General features: G+C 33.0%; 1 protein-coding gene across 1 annotated transcript in view; it reads left to right on the top strand.

The window, feature by feature from the left end:
* Positions 1-14,883, top strand: part of LOC110023910 (protein RFT1 homolog) — a 38,991-nt gene extending 24,108 nt beyond the window's left edge. The window contains 6 exon segments of the mRNA XM_020723563.1: positions 7,615-7,686; positions 8,544-8,681; positions 12,776-12,931; positions 13,770-13,822; positions 13,912-14,087; positions 14,758-14,883. Of these exon segments, the coding sequence (XP_020579222.1) occupies positions 7,615-7,686; positions 8,544-8,681; positions 12,776-12,931; positions 13,770-13,822; positions 13,912-14,087; positions 14,758-14,818 (656 nt within the window). The 3' untranslated portion in view covers positions 14,819-14,883.
* Positions 14,884-15,816: the final 933 nt, after the last annotated feature.

The raw sequence follows: 15,816 nt of genomic DNA, 5'->3' as shown, positions 1-15,816 counted from the left end.
GGGGGTGTGGAAATTTAGGAGGATCAACTCATTTTCATGGTAGGCCCAAGCCGACCATCCGAGGAGTGATAGTTAATTGAAGATAATTTGGAAAATTCCTTGATTAGTTTTACTCACTTCCTATTCATGTTTATTTCATAATTTTTTCCTTTCAATGATTTGGCTAGATATTTGGTAAGACTGTAACGTAGGAGAGAAGATTTCTCTATATATACAGCCTTATGTTTGAAAATTGGTAATTAATGTACATTATTTTAAAACATTAATTTTACATGACCATTTCACTGTGATGGATGAAAATGCCAATTGTAAACCTTGTTATGTGATTTATTAATGTACATTATTTTAAAACATTAATTTTACATGACCATTTCACTGTGATGGATGAAACTGCCAATTGTAAATCTTGTTATGTGATTTATTAATGTACATTATTTTTAAAACATTAATTTTACATGACCATTTCACTGTGATCAGTATTGCGAGAGGAAAGAGAGTTATGCAGTACAAAAATATTATTTCGGGCTCTTGATCCTATTACATGAGTTATTTATTTAATAATAATAATATTATTATTATTATTATTATTATTATTGAAGTATAATATGTGCTCAGGATTTCCTCCTGTGATGTGATGATATATTATGAAAATATGGTACATAAGCTGGTAAATATATGAAGATTTATGATCTTTGTTCCCTTCAACCCAATAATGAAGCATGCTATGATTTTTGAGATCATTTGTAGTGGAATATTTCTTGATTGGAGAACGGTTAACATGCAAGTTAAAGAAGTCCAAATATGAGGATCACGTGGTTATTTAGGGTCTGTTTGGGGCGGCAGCAGTTTCTTAGCTTTTCAGCTGTAGTTGTGCTGCCTCAGGAAGCTGCTACGGGGAAGTTGACTGTCTGTTTGTTGCAGTTGTGTTAAAACAGCTGTGGAATAACTGCTTTTAGAAAAATAATCATTTAGCCTCTGTTTAATAAAGTTGTTTAAAACAAAATTGTGATAGCATATTTAATACTTCAAAAGCAGAAATTTATTTCAAAACAAAATATTAGTTCAGATACACAATTCACTTAACAGTCCGTACTAAAAGTGCTAGAGAAAAAGAAAAAAAAACTATTATTTTTAACCTGAAGGCGATGTATGTCTTGTCCTAAATTGTCCTCCAATGACGCTATCAATTTGTAATCACTTTCGGCTGTGTATGAGTTTTATCATCATATTAGGTTTGAGGTCAGAAATTAAAAGCAAATGTTTGTATTAATCGTCAATATTGTATGTAATATACAAACATCAATTAATATTTATAAGAGAAATATCATTTTGTTTGAAAAAAGCAATGTAATAAGCAATCTATAGAACCAATAATTTTGTCAAGGAAGGAAATGGAGTACTGAATTCAGAGATCAGCAAGAGAGAAAGTGAACTTCAAAGTAAATATAGTGCAGCCTTCTTTGATGCTTAGAAAGGATGGGCTGCTAGAACGAAGCACTGAGAATAACATATCTTAAAAAAAAACATAGCATAAAAAATCCTTACCATGCCAGCAATTCTGTCCTTCAATGACAACAAACAGATTCCCAACAAAAAAAAAAAAAAACACTTTAAAAACCAAAACTTTGCTGATTATAAACTACTTACAGAAGTTTAGTATTTGAGAGTAGAATGAATGCGACAGACGTCACAACAAGAAGATGGCTGTAAACAATGGGCTTCCGCAGCCATAGGTATGGGTTAAAAGGACTAAACAACGGCTACACATTTTGCCCTCCGTCTGCTGCTGGGGAAGGAGACAGCAAGAGTAAGAAGAAAATCCGATTTACCTGCGTGCTGCGTGCTGCGTGCCTCGAGAGGAGACGTCGTGGAGCCTCGATAGGATATGGCAGCAGGCTTCCAGAGGAGAAGGCGTCGACCACTGATAGAAGAAATCGACAGTCTGTCGGCGAAGGAGAACCCGACAAAGGAGATTGTGGCGCATAGGATTACGGTTAGAGGGCTCGGGGGTAAAAAGCCAATCGACGAAGCTGGGTCTCAGGTAAGGGGGAATTTTCGGCGTTAGGGGTAAACCGCTAGACGCTACGGTGACAACGCCGCTCCAAACTGGGTAAACTAGCGGCACGGTGTCGCGCCGCAGGCCCCCTACCGCCCCAAACACACCCTTAGAAGCAAATTACGAGAAGCTTGGAAGGTTATATATAAATGATAGATAATCTTCGCAAGAAAACCACCACCAGGTTTTTCGCACATGGCTTGTACAGCCCTACTTCTCAGGTTAGTGAGGCATCTTTAAGGGTAGAGAAGGTCTTTCTAACGAGACTAGATAGAGGAACTAGAGAATTAGTGTTTCATGGAATCTGGAGGTAGAAGACCTGAACATAGAGAGATCTTCTGCTTTCATCTCTTTATTTGGAATAGAAGGGATGGTATGGCAGTTTTGGTGGTGGTACATATCAAGTTATCTCAAGGATTGTGGACTCACTTGCAGTTTTTGTTTTTGCTACACCCTTCATTTAGGGGCACCTTTCTTGAATAGAGTTTATTGGTATTGAAATATCAACCTTTGAAACTAAGATGAATTGGATGATATGTTATTTGCTTTAGGTGTAGGTGCCTTGAAAACAATGACATGGAGGGTATGTTGTAGGCTTCAGACACGGGTTATGATATTCGTAGTTTAACGAAGGAAAAACATATTGAAGAGATTAGCCTGAAGGTATTGTTAATTTTTTACCTACGTAGAATAATATGCCACAAGGATTTAGTTGGTGGGTCTTGATTAAGATCATTTTGGAAAATTTTTCTGTATTTTTTTGTTCTAGTGGTTTTTTTCATAGTGTGTGTGTGTGAGAGAGAGAGAGAGAGAGAGAGAGATTTTTGTGTTATACAAGAGAAATTATGGTTTCTTTTCTCCATAATAAATTCACACTGAAATATGCTTGTGATGATAATGTGAAGTGACCATCAATTGGGTGAACCTATATAAAATTTTTGTTTTTTCATCTTCGTTTTGTTTTTCTATTTTTAGCTCTATGTCTGTATAAGTTTTGTCTATCTCAGGCAGTTGGTATCAATGCATTTAGTTTTGATTGAGGGTTCGTTTGGGACAGCATTTTTGGTGCGGTGGCTTTTTGAAAACGCACCTGACCTGTTTGGGTAAACTGCGTTTTGGCAGAAACGCTGAAAACAACGTTTTCACACCGCACCTCATCTATCTAGGTGCGGTGGGAACTTTCTGTCAGCAGTCTGACTTTTCCAAAAAAATAAAAATTTGTAATAGTCATCGCACCTAACTTATCAGCAGATTATTTTTAATCAGCTTATCAGCAGATTATTCAATAAGCTGCAGCTGCCCCAAACAGACCTTGAGGATGATGATTGAAGTAGGTGTCACCATAGAATCATTAAGTTTGATGTTTTGAACTTAGCACTATGGAGGATGCATATCTAATATTATCTTAATATTAAGAAAATGCATTGCTCTTGAACCAAAAGCTAAGACTTGAAAGATGATGAGTGAAATATTCTTGATAGATTGGTTCTAGGAGTGGTCCGTTTGACATTGTCGAAGAATATGAAAGAGATTAAGACCATTGTGGTTTGATGAATTAGCTGGATATGAGCAACGCTTAACATGCAACAAAATATATTTTATGAAAAATTAATTGATCAAGTTGGTTGAGGGTGGGGCAACACCCAAATAAGTTCAGCATCATTGTGAATCATTTAGTTTCTACGGGGATTCTATTTCATGATGAGGTATGTACCATAACTCTATTGAATTTACCAAATAGTTGGGATCTTATGATATGATGACTGTTGTAAGCAATTCTATGAGGAATTCAAAATTGAAGTTTGATAATGTCTGTGATACCATTCTTGTAAAGGAGGTTTGAAGGAGACATTTTGGATAAGTTTCAACACCAAATTCTGCTTTAAATGTTTGAAGGCATAAGTTTGAGATGTGTTCCAACAAGGGTAATGATAACAAGGGAAAATCAAATAATGATTGAAGTGAATTCATGAATAAATGGAATGTGGATTGCTATAATTGTGAGCAGACTCGTCACTTGAAGAACTATAGAGCATTAAGGAAGAATAATGGTAGGAATTATGATGTGTTGAATACAATCACCTAAGAGGTACAAATTGCTTTGATATTTTTTTGTTGAATGCTCTATTAATCCTTGGCATTGATCATGAATTGTTTATCTTGCTAATGGTTAATCTTTGAATATTGTTGGTGTTGATGTCATCAGCTAAAAAATGATTGATGGGATGGTTTGGAAGATCCAAAAGGTGAGACATGTGCTTGAGTTCACACAACTTCATTTCAGTTGTGCAGTTTCATGAGGAGAAGTATAATTTAACTATGAATTGTTGTGGTTAGAATGACACTCGAGAGAGCCATGTTGGTTACTCAGGAAAAAAAATCAGAACACTTTCCATGATTTTCAGTTGTGGAGATATGGCTGTTGTTCATTCCACTGTAAATTTTGATTTGTGACAGCGTTGGCTCAGACATATAAATAAGCAGGGAATAAATGTTGTTCATTCAAAATGGCGGCTACCATATTTGAAGTCTATTGGGCACAAGCTTTTGTGAATGTTGTATAGTTGGGGAGCTTCAAATAATATACTTATGTAAATCTCTACATAAATGTAAAGTGTTGGTCCCTAAACATGAGGAATGCTCCCCGTTAAAGACCATCCATGTTGGGGCCTTATTTATTAACCTCCTTTTTAACTCAGCCCTTAGGCAATCCCTCCATTATCTTGTCCAATGCCTTCTTGTGACCTCGATTGATGACTGGTTGTACATTGGTCGACATATCCTATGCGTTTGTCTTGCATATGAGTTTCCTGACATCTTTGCTGGAAGTGTTAGTGTTGTCTTGTTGATGTCTCTCAGTCGACATGGTGGATAACTTTAGCCTATCCATTGGTTGATCCCTTGCCTATTCTCTTGTTGACCATAACTGCCAAAAACTCAACAAGCACTCTCATGGAGACATCCTTTAGGCACCGCATTTTTATGGCCAACTTCAAGTAGACTAAAGTTTGACATCTCAATGTATCTTTTTGCTATCCCCAAGCAAGGTGTGTAGATCCCACCAAAATTTGCCTTTTGGTGGCTAAATTTTGACATCTTTATCTTCTTTTATCTAACAACATGATATTCCTATCCTCATGTTTTACTGACAATAAAAAATGTGACATCAGCACAGGCCTGGCTTTCCTCTATGGTTTACCAACACGATTGATTTTGGGTTGGCAAGTTCACCATTCCTTTCTTGGTTTGGTCTTCCCTGTATGATTCAAGGAGGCCACATAGAAGAATTCTGCTCTGTAGCAGTCAACCTAGCTCACAGTAATTTCTAGATGTCATATGTCGTCTTCTCAGTGCATTACTCTTGTTTATTGAGCCTTGCAGTCATAACCCTACAAGAGATAATACCCCGAGCACATTTTCTTACCCTTTTTTATCTTCTACGTGCTCCTGTTTGATATTCCTTTAGGTCATTTTTGTACTTATTAGTGTCGTTGCCTTTTCAAGCTAGAAAAGACTGACATCTCTTAGCCAATTAATAGATTTTTTTTTACATTGGTTAATTTCTAACCCTAGGTGATATGCCCTTCTAACCCACATGGGTTACTGGAAATTTCTTTACTCAATGGTTCACAAGAGGTCGGCCATCTGATTGTCCTCTCTTCCAACATGTTCGCCTTTGTGTTCATTTCCTTGTAAATATTAGCCCTAGGATTTACATGTTCTTGTTGTTAACCTATAATTCGATATAACCTTATTTGCTGTAAATTATTTACTCATTTATGCAATAATAAAATTATTTATTCAGCATGTTTATGTTGCTTTACTTGCTTACGTCCAGGAATATAGTTACAATTTTTATTTATTTCATTATTGCTTATGTTACTAGTCACTTTCACTAGGACACACGCACAATGAATCTCAAAAGGACATGAACAATCACTCTTAATTGAAAGTATTCTTTGAGTTCCATACATTAATCATTGGGGCTCATATCAATGAGAAGCTAGACCCCTGAAAATCAAAATAAACCCACTATGATACAATCGATTAGGTAGGTGAAATCTTGCTTTTTTGTTCATATTGTCTTCTTTAGAGTTTCTGTAGAGACCCACTCTTTGCTTTTCAACGTAGACTTCTCTCGATTCTTCTATTGCCATTCTGCCATCTATGTTATTCTCTTTGAGAGCCCATATTTATATAAATATTAACATTAACTTCATATATTTTCTTAGTAGTTATGGAGATTATTACAATGGATATCCCAAGTTAGTTGTCTTAATGTATGCTTTATGCCTTTTTTCAATGTAGTCCTAATTGATGTCATTCATTGAAATTTTAGAAATTAGAACAGTAAAAGAAATGTTTAGAAACACGTCTTAGAATTTCTAGAACAAAGACGAGTGTGATATATAATTTGAATGAGCATTCTGTTATCAATTATTTTTTAATATTGTTAGACGATTAAATGCTGAAGTGCAATTGGCTTAATTATCTTAGATTTGTTATACAAATAAGTAGAGATTTAGTGATATACCTTCTATAGAAACTGATTCAACTTAAGTATCTTGGGTGTCTTGCATGATAAGAGGACGTCATTGAGACTTGAACGGTAAATTCTATAAAATTGTAAGTCGGCGATGTATATATTCCAATGTCGGGCTATGAAAAATTCATCAATATTTAAATTGAGATTGATAGAAATGAAAATGTCAGGATAGATGTGGAAAAATTAGAAAAGGTAAGTATAGAAATAATTACTTTATAAAAAAAGTTGGGTGGCATTTTTTGAAGATAATTGGTTGAATATAAACTAAGGTGATTTATAACTTTGCAACTAAAAGGTGAAAATTATGTATATTAGATGAGCTGAGAAAATTAATATTGGATATTAAAAAAAACATATACCTGAGATTGCATTCATCGAAGTTGTTCTGAATGCTTTACGAGGTGTAGATTTAATGCAAACAAATGAAAGTTGATTATTCATATTGAAAACCCTAATGGTTGTTATAAAGAAGATGATAATGATGAATTACATTACTAGTTAATATCTTATTAATTAGCTTTATTAGTTTTAAATAAATCAAATAATTTATTTATTTTTCCATATATTGTTTAACTAACACTATTTAGGGGGTTGGGTCGTGTATTTTCATCACTAAAATGGTGGAAAATGCTGAAATTTGAAAAAAGGCTTCTCCAGAAACCTACTGACCTAAAACTGAGTTGTGAACTACAACAGCTAATCCTGCTAGACCAAACAACCAAAACTAATTCTGTCATCCTAAAAGGCAGAATCAGCAGCTAAAATCATTACCAAATAAGGCCTAAAAATGATTTTCAAAATTGATTTTTAAGCTTCTTTAATATTTATTATGTGGTTTGTGTTTTTTCTTGTTTGTACTTAATTAATGTTGGATGGTCTTTAGTTGTATATAGACTCTTTACTCTCTGTATTTCAAAATTTATTTCTGATGCTAGATGTGACAATAACTGTCATAATCTTCAAGTCATTCTTATTATGCAGGAACCAACTTTTCATGTTTCTTCTTGAACAGGAGACTCCCCCCAAAAGATCACTGTGTTAGCAAATTCATTAACAGATGCATTGAAGCTTGTATCATTGATTGGTATGCTTTTAGAATTACTTGCCCCTTTTGTCAACATCTTTATTTGAAATGTTATTTGTTTAGATTTAAGTGTGCTACGAAAACTATATGATTTAGTAATATTTCTTGTGCTCTGTTGGATTTTTGAATGTCCATCTATGCAAACCTCTAGGGGTGGAAAGGATGAGAACAGATTGTTGAAGGTCTTATGGTCTTAATACTTTTGGGCATTATTGCTGTTAATAAAACTAGTTGAATCGGTCGGATAGCATCAGCTCTGCTTGTTATGGCTTGTTTGTGTTCATTCTGTTTTAGTAATTCAAACAGAGAAAACTAAACACGCCTAAACTTATCTAAACACCATTTATGAGCTCAACATATGGAAAAATTAGCACAAATTTTGGTTTATGTATTGTTGATTATCTCATTAATAGTTAGCTTAATGATTTTTTACTTTGTAAAGGAAGGCTTACAAACATACGACTCAATTATTATGTATTTACAGATCTAATACCTCAACTTCAAATTTTACATTTATGCATCCTTCCACATGCATTTTTTTTTTCACATGCATACTGCATATATAAGGCCTTGAACCCGAAATCTTTTGATTGAAAGACAAAGCTTTCAACCACTAGGCCAAATTGGCTGACATCCTTATCTATATGCATGAAAAAGTACATTTCACTTTTTTAAAGTTAAAATAGTGGTATTTTTGATGTGATATGAAAAAATTGGGTGATCTAATGTAAAAAGTAAGTTTAGGTGTTGGATATATAAATACATAGGAATTGGGTGGTATGTATGTAAATGTCCCTTTTTTTAATCTCATCTAATTTCTTTGCCATCTATTTTGTTGTATTATTAAATCATTGTAGGTCTTGTAGCCATTGCTTTTGGCCCAAGTTACTCATATTGTCTCATGAGACTACTTTATGGAAAGAAATGGAGTGATGGACAAGCTTCAACTTTGCTGAGCTACTATTGCTTTTATATCATTACTTTAGCCACAAATGGTTAGTACTCTCTGTTCTCTAGCCCGTTTAGAATTCTAGACAGCCTAAAACCTTTTTAACTTTATTTTGTTTGATGCATGTATTTTGATTTTAATAATTTTAAGCATCCAATTTCCCTTATGTTCTCTTTGAATTCTTATCGATTTTTCTTGGTTTAAGTTTACTGTATTCTAGATCTATGACATGTATGATTTATTGTAATTCCAATGTTGCTTAAGGTGGCACTATATTGAAGTCATAATTTTGAGGTCTCCTTGCATTGAAATTTTAAATTACCAACAACAACAAGCCTTTATCTCAATAAGTGGGGTCGGCTAAGTGAATTCCTTTTTTCCATTATGTCATATTAAGTGTCATATTTTCATTTAATTCTAATGAATTAAAATCAATTCTTATACAACATGCCCAAGTTTTTTTTGAGGTCTACGTCTACCTTTCTTAACATAAGTTCAATCTAAAACATCTCTTCTTCTAATCGGGTCATCGGATGGTCGACATTTAATGTTACCAAACCATCTAAGACGACTCTCTTGAATCTATTTTTCCACTGGAGCTAGAAACCTTTCACGAATATATTCGTTTCACATTTTGTTTCGAACATCCACGTAAGTATATTCTCATCTTAACAACACTTAACTTAGTTTTATGCTTCTCTTTTATAGTCTAACATTCCACGCCATAAAGTATTGCAGGTCTCACCACTATCTAATTAAATTTTCCTTTGAGTCTGAGCGGTACATGTTTATCACACAATAGGCCCGATGCATTCCTCCACTTCAACCATCCAACTTGAATTCTACTAATGTCACCATCACTTTGAATAATAAACCCGAGATATCTAAAATGTTCCTCATTTTAGATTACCAACAACAATAATGGTATTCATTACCCCAATAAGTGGGGTCGACTACATGAATCATTTTCTCCATTGTGCCCTATTTAAGTGTCATATTTTCCTTTAATTCTAATAAATTAAGATCATTTATTATACAATATGCCTAAATTTTTTTAGGTTTATCTCTGTCTTTCTTAAGTTAAATTTAAAACATCTAGTCTCCTAACTGGATCATCAGATAATCGATGTTTAATGTGACCAAACCTTCTACGACGACTATCTAATCTTGTCCGCCATTGGAGCTACAACAACCCTTTCACGAATACGTTCATTTCACATTTTGTCCCTAAGTGTCAAGCCACTCATCTACCTAAACATTCTCATCTCAAAAACACTCAACATAGTTTTATGCTTACTCTTGTAAAAGCCAACATTCTGCATCATAAAACATTGCAGGTCTCACCACCATCTTATAAAATTTCCCCTTAAGTCTAAGCGGTACTTTTTCTGTTAAACAATAGGCCCAATGCTTTCCTCCACTTCAACCAACTCACTTGAATTCTTCTAATAACATATTCATCTATATCAAAATCACTTTGAACAATGGACCTGAGATATCAAAAACGTTCACGTCTTTTAATGATTTAATCCCTCATAGTTACAATTCAGGCACTAGATCTGTCACTACTAAAATTACATTCTATGTATTCAATTTTAGACCTACTCAATTGAAGGCCTTTAGATTTCACCTTTAGATTTCAATGGTAGACCTCCATAATTCAAGTTTTTCTTGAACTTTTTTTCTTATCCACAAGAATGACATCATTAGCAAAAATCATACACCAATGTACATCCTGCTCTAAATGTCTTGTAGCATTATCCGTAATTAAAATGAAAAGATATTGGCATGAAGCTGATCCTTGTAGTACAACTGACATAGGAAAATACTCGGTCAATTCTCTTTCTGTTTGAACACAAGTAACAAGTCTAGCATACATATTTTTAATGAATTCAATATAAGTCATATCAACACCTATTTTTTTCTAGAACGCTCTAAAGGAATTCTCTTGGAACCTTATCGTAAGTTTTTTCTAAATCAATAAAACTCATATGTAGATCCTCCTTACTCTCTTCGTGCTTCTTTATAAAATCTCTCAATAAATATATAGCGTCTAGGGTAGACTTGCTCGACATAAATCAAAATTGGTTATGAGAAATGTTTGTATCATATCTTAACCTATGTTCAATTGCTCTCTCCTATATTTTTAATGTATGACACATTAACTTAATTCATTTCTAATATGCACTCTTTTGCATCCTCTTTATTCTTAAAAAAGGGGGCCAAAATGCTCTTCCTCCGCTCAGACATCTTTTTAGTTTTTAAAATAATATTAAAGAGTTTAGTAGCCAAAAAACTCCCAAATTTCTTAAATATTTTCACGCTTCAATTGGGATATCAATAGATTCTACTGATTTTCTATCATTGGTTTCTTTAAAGCCTCATCAACTTTTTTTTTACTAATGCGATGATAAAAATATAAAGTTTTATTTTATTAACGGTATTAAGATCACTGAGGTTGATCTTATTTCTAGAAAATTTCATTGAAAAATTTATCAATATGTGTCATCCACCTATGTTGAATATCTTCCTCTGAAAAAATACTTTTTGATTTTCATATTTAATACGCTTTATTTGAATTAAATTTTTACTTTTCTTTTCTCTTTGTTTGACTGATTTATACATATATTTTTCACTTTTTTAGTATCTAATGTATTATAGAAAAAATTAAAAACAGAACTTATAGCGTTGCAAATTATTCTCTAAGATTCTCTGTGTCATTTTGTATTTATAGTTTTCAAAAATTTTATATTTAAACCAAATTTTATAACTCAACTTCTAATAAAAAAAAAAAAAAAAAAAAAAAAATCTCAATCAAATTATTTTTTCATTATTGTCAAATTCCATGATTTGATTGTCACACGAAAATCACATAGTTTCGCTATTTAATAAGGTAAAATTTAGTGACGTGTGAATAAACATTTCTAACTTTTAAAGGGATTGCAGTGGTCTGGTTCATTTGTTCCTACTTTAATTCCCGTGTTGCTTTTATAGGCACTATTCTGAAGGCATAATCTAGAAATTACCTTTTTTTTTTGAACCTTTGAACGTACACCATTATTAATTTGTACTGTAGGTTGAGTGATTGTTTTGCTCTTTCTATTGATATTACGAATGATTTCTAGGGCATATCATAAGGCTTGTTCTTACTCCATTTTGGAGAAGCAAATGCTGGAGAAAGAAAATTTATTAGCTGACATTTGTTCTTTCTTATTTTTTTGGGAAGATTTACATACATACCACTCAATTTGTAGTTATTTACATATCTAACACCCAAACATCAATTTTTACATACATGCCACCTTACCTATGCATAAAAAAGGTGTATTTCACTTTCTAAAAGTCAAAATTGATGTATTTTGATGTAATTCGAAATTTGGGTGTTATAATTGTAAAATGTTAAGTTTCAGTGTTAGATATGTAAATACATGGGAATCAGATGGTATTTTTGTTGTTTTAGCAGAATCTTACAATTCCTGATCCTGCTTTCGTGCTGTCATAAGAAAATTCATGATCAAAACATAATATAAATAATGATTCAGTTACAAGTCTCTGCTCGTCTTGACCTTTTTTTTTCGTATAGTGGCATTTATATTTCCAATTATCTGTTGGATAAAGTGAGGGAATTTATCAAAACACGTCATTGGATTCTAATTTTCGGTCAAAAATTAATTTTCGTTTGTGGAGAGGGAGGAAATTAGCAGGATGTATTTTTGTTACTTTAGGATGTGGCTAACATAGAATTACCATAGTCTTCAATCGCTATATATATATATATATTGGCACTTTTTTGATATGCATTTCTTTTTAGTTTTCTTGCTGACAAAAATGATGATTCAAATTCAAGACAAGTTGGAAGGGTAACTAAAAGTTTTTTGCCAATGTTTAATATCTATTAATGCTTTTGTTATTTTTTTCATTTAATAAATTTTCAGAGTTCTTTGCCACTATTGGTTATGTGCTGCCTTGCTACTTATTTAGCTGTGAAGTGGAGACTTCTTGTAACATCTTTTAAATTCTTCCGAAAACATTGCTTTACTGCTGCACAGCCTTATCTTGAAATTTCCTGCTACTTATTTATTGACTTATTCACTTTCATAGATTTAATATTGAATTTAATATTTTAATATTGTGATGCAGGTACATCTGAAGCATTTTTGCATGCTGTTGCCAATGAAAGTCAATTAATACAATCAAATCTTTCATTGTTTCTTTTTTCTTGAATATATATTATACTTAATATTATTTTGGTGCGGTCTGCTGGAGCTTTTGGTCTAATTGTCGCCAATTCAATAAGTATCCTTTCTATGATCCCTCCAGAAGAGAGGTATATGATACGGTGATTATCTTTAAAAAATAGTTATAAATACTTGTGTAAATTTGACTTGCGCTACAACGCCTTTCTAACCACCTGCCTATTATTTAAAATTTGAAGTAATATTAGACTATAGTCATTGAATTGTTCACAGACAAAAAATCTGTAATTTTTTTTTATCATTTATTTTATTTTTTGTTAAAAATGTAGTCTAAGATGGACAATGTGGTAATGTTGTAAAATATTGGTGATAGATGCTTGCGCCGTGATACTTGAAATTATTTTTTTGTGCTCTGTAGAACCGTTGATAGGCGGGGAGTATTATTGGTCAATGTGGAATCAGGTCTTTTTCATGCATTTACATAAATGGGTTCATTTGGGGTTGTTGTAGCCTTCTATAAAGGTGATTGTGAAGTTGTTGTGCGGTATTTTTTTCTTAAAGTCAGACAGTAGTTTTCGTAGAACTACCTCACTTTTGTAGATTTGATTCTTAAAGTATGCTTTCCACTATAAAAATGTCCAAGAAAGCAATAGTTAAACAAATACATGGCAATGATCTAGAAGGAAAGGAGCGAAAAATTATTCCAAACAGACTCCAAAGTCTTATTTGGTATATTCATTGTAGCTTTTTATTTGCTTTTTATACAGTGCTTTGGAATAATAATAATAATAATAATATCTGTATTAATTATGAGTATAAATTTGTGCAACAACTGATAAATATTCCATTAGAATGTTCGAATGAATGAATTTATTACTTCCTTCTGATGTCATGAGATGAAAATGCTCCTTTTAACGTGATTCCTTGACCGATTGAAGATATGATTTTGAGAATTACATACTCTGCAGTATTTATAAGTCGTTTCTTCAAGGTATGTAATCATGTATTCTCATATTCTTGTTTTATTTACACTTTATCATTATGTTTCTTATTTGTTTTTTATTATTTTTATTTATGCAGGGATCTTCATTTTCCTTTCTTCAAAGCTTGCCATCAGGCTGGATAGTATTGCTTCTTTCTGGTGCAGTAACACTCATCTCTGAGAGAATGGTTTTAGACAGGGAAAACTTCTGGCATTCTTTTCTGATTCATCTTTCTATTGGCGTCTTGTGCTTCTGCATCTCTGCCATTGTCATGTATGTGTTGCTTTCTTCTATGTGTTATTTTGCTGTAATTACTCTATCAAAATTTTGATCCATAAGGGCCCAGTTGGTTCCTTAGGAAGCTTGAAAATATATAATAAGAAGGATTGAATTTTTAGGTTCTATCATTTGGTTAGATTTAATTAAGGGGCATTTACATACATACCACACAATTCCTATGTATTTACTAACTTCTAAACTTTGCTATTCACATTTATAACACCCAAATTTTTTTATCACATCAGAAGGGCCTCTATTTTAACTTTTAAATCGTGAAATACACCTTTTCATCCCTAGATAGGGTGTCATATATAAAAAATTGAATTTTAGATGGTAGATGTGGAAATACATAAGAATTGAGTGGTAATGTATGTAAATTCTTTCAAAGGTTAATATAATTTTTGAAATAAACAAACACTTTAATCATGCTTCGAAAGTGATTATTTCATATTTCGGAGTCAAACCGAGTGAAAACGAAATAAATAATAATTTAAAAATATATTTCCTTTCTACAACCCGCCAAATGAGCCCGAGCGTCTTTATCTATTGTATTCAAGTTATATTTAACTGCGTTTGGAACTTTAGCGATGAATACGAGCTACAGATTTCTATCTTTTGATCTAAATAACTGTTGCTTCTTTTTTTGGCTGAAACCTGAAAACAGCTATCGCCGAGAAAGGCAATTTATCAACAAAATTGTTCGCATTCGTACCCATAGTGATTGAGGTTCTAAGCTTATTTGTTCATGAAGGTCACCATGGCGCATCAAGGGAGGCATAAATTATTGTTTTTCTTTAAAAAATATATTTATATTTATTTGTTTGAATTAAAGGTTGCACGTTTTTCTCATAGCAAAGCTTACTTCTAAACCAAATTATTCAATTTCAGCTTCACAACTTTGTATTCTCTCTTTTGAGTTTTATAGTAAACGCTGAGATTTGTCAACTCAAATTTGTTTATAGTTAGCAGTTTACTAATTTTCTGCTTTGCTAACTGAGTTTATTACACTTTGTACTGTTTGTTGAACATGTAAATTTAAGCCTGTAATTAGAACTTGGTTTTTTCTTTTTGGAATAAACGGGAGATTGTATTTAATTATGTTGAATCTGTGTTTATCTTGGGAAGACACACTCAAAGAATAAAACGTAGTAACTAAGGGAGAAGGAAAATAGAGAAAAAGGAGACAATTGCATAGCGACTTCGCCCTTTGAGACAAACTGGGGTATTCACAGGCTTTTATGACCCATTTTATATTATTGAAGATTTGGGTTACAAAGAGGGGGTGACCACTAAAAGAAGGAAAAAAAGCTCGTAATACACAATGGAGTCTTATTTATAGGAGATAAGAGGACAATATGTAAAATTACATGTTTTACCTCTGCTTTAGAGGGGTTGTACATGATATTCTAGTCTTTTTGTTTGTCTGAAACTATCGCTCGGTAGCCACCAGATAGGTCGGTTAAAACAACTTCGGTCGGCTCTTGTTCAGGGTGGCCGGTTGGTTCTTGTTTGGTATGGACTGTCAGCTTATTCGATTATTGACCTTCGATATCATTTGAAGGAGCTTCTAGGGTGGTTCTGGTTATGTTGGTGTGGTTAGAGCGTTGGAGTTAGACTTTGGTTTGATCGTTTTCTTCTTGTCAGTCGGTATGGATGCCTCCGTCTCCTGTAGGTTTCCGAACCTAGCAATTTTTATCTTTTGTAGCTTGGTTGATTTTGGGCA

The sequence above is a fragment of the Phalaenopsis equestris genome, unplaced genomic scaffold (genome assembly GCF_001263595.1).
Source record: "Phalaenopsis equestris unplaced genomic scaffold, ASM126359v1 Scaffold000235, whole genome shotgun sequence".
Classification (NCBI taxonomy): Eukaryota; Viridiplantae; Streptophyta; class Magnoliopsida; order Asparagales; family Orchidaceae; genus Phalaenopsis; species Phalaenopsis equestris.
This window is presented reverse-complemented; position numbering and strand designations above follow the sequence as displayed.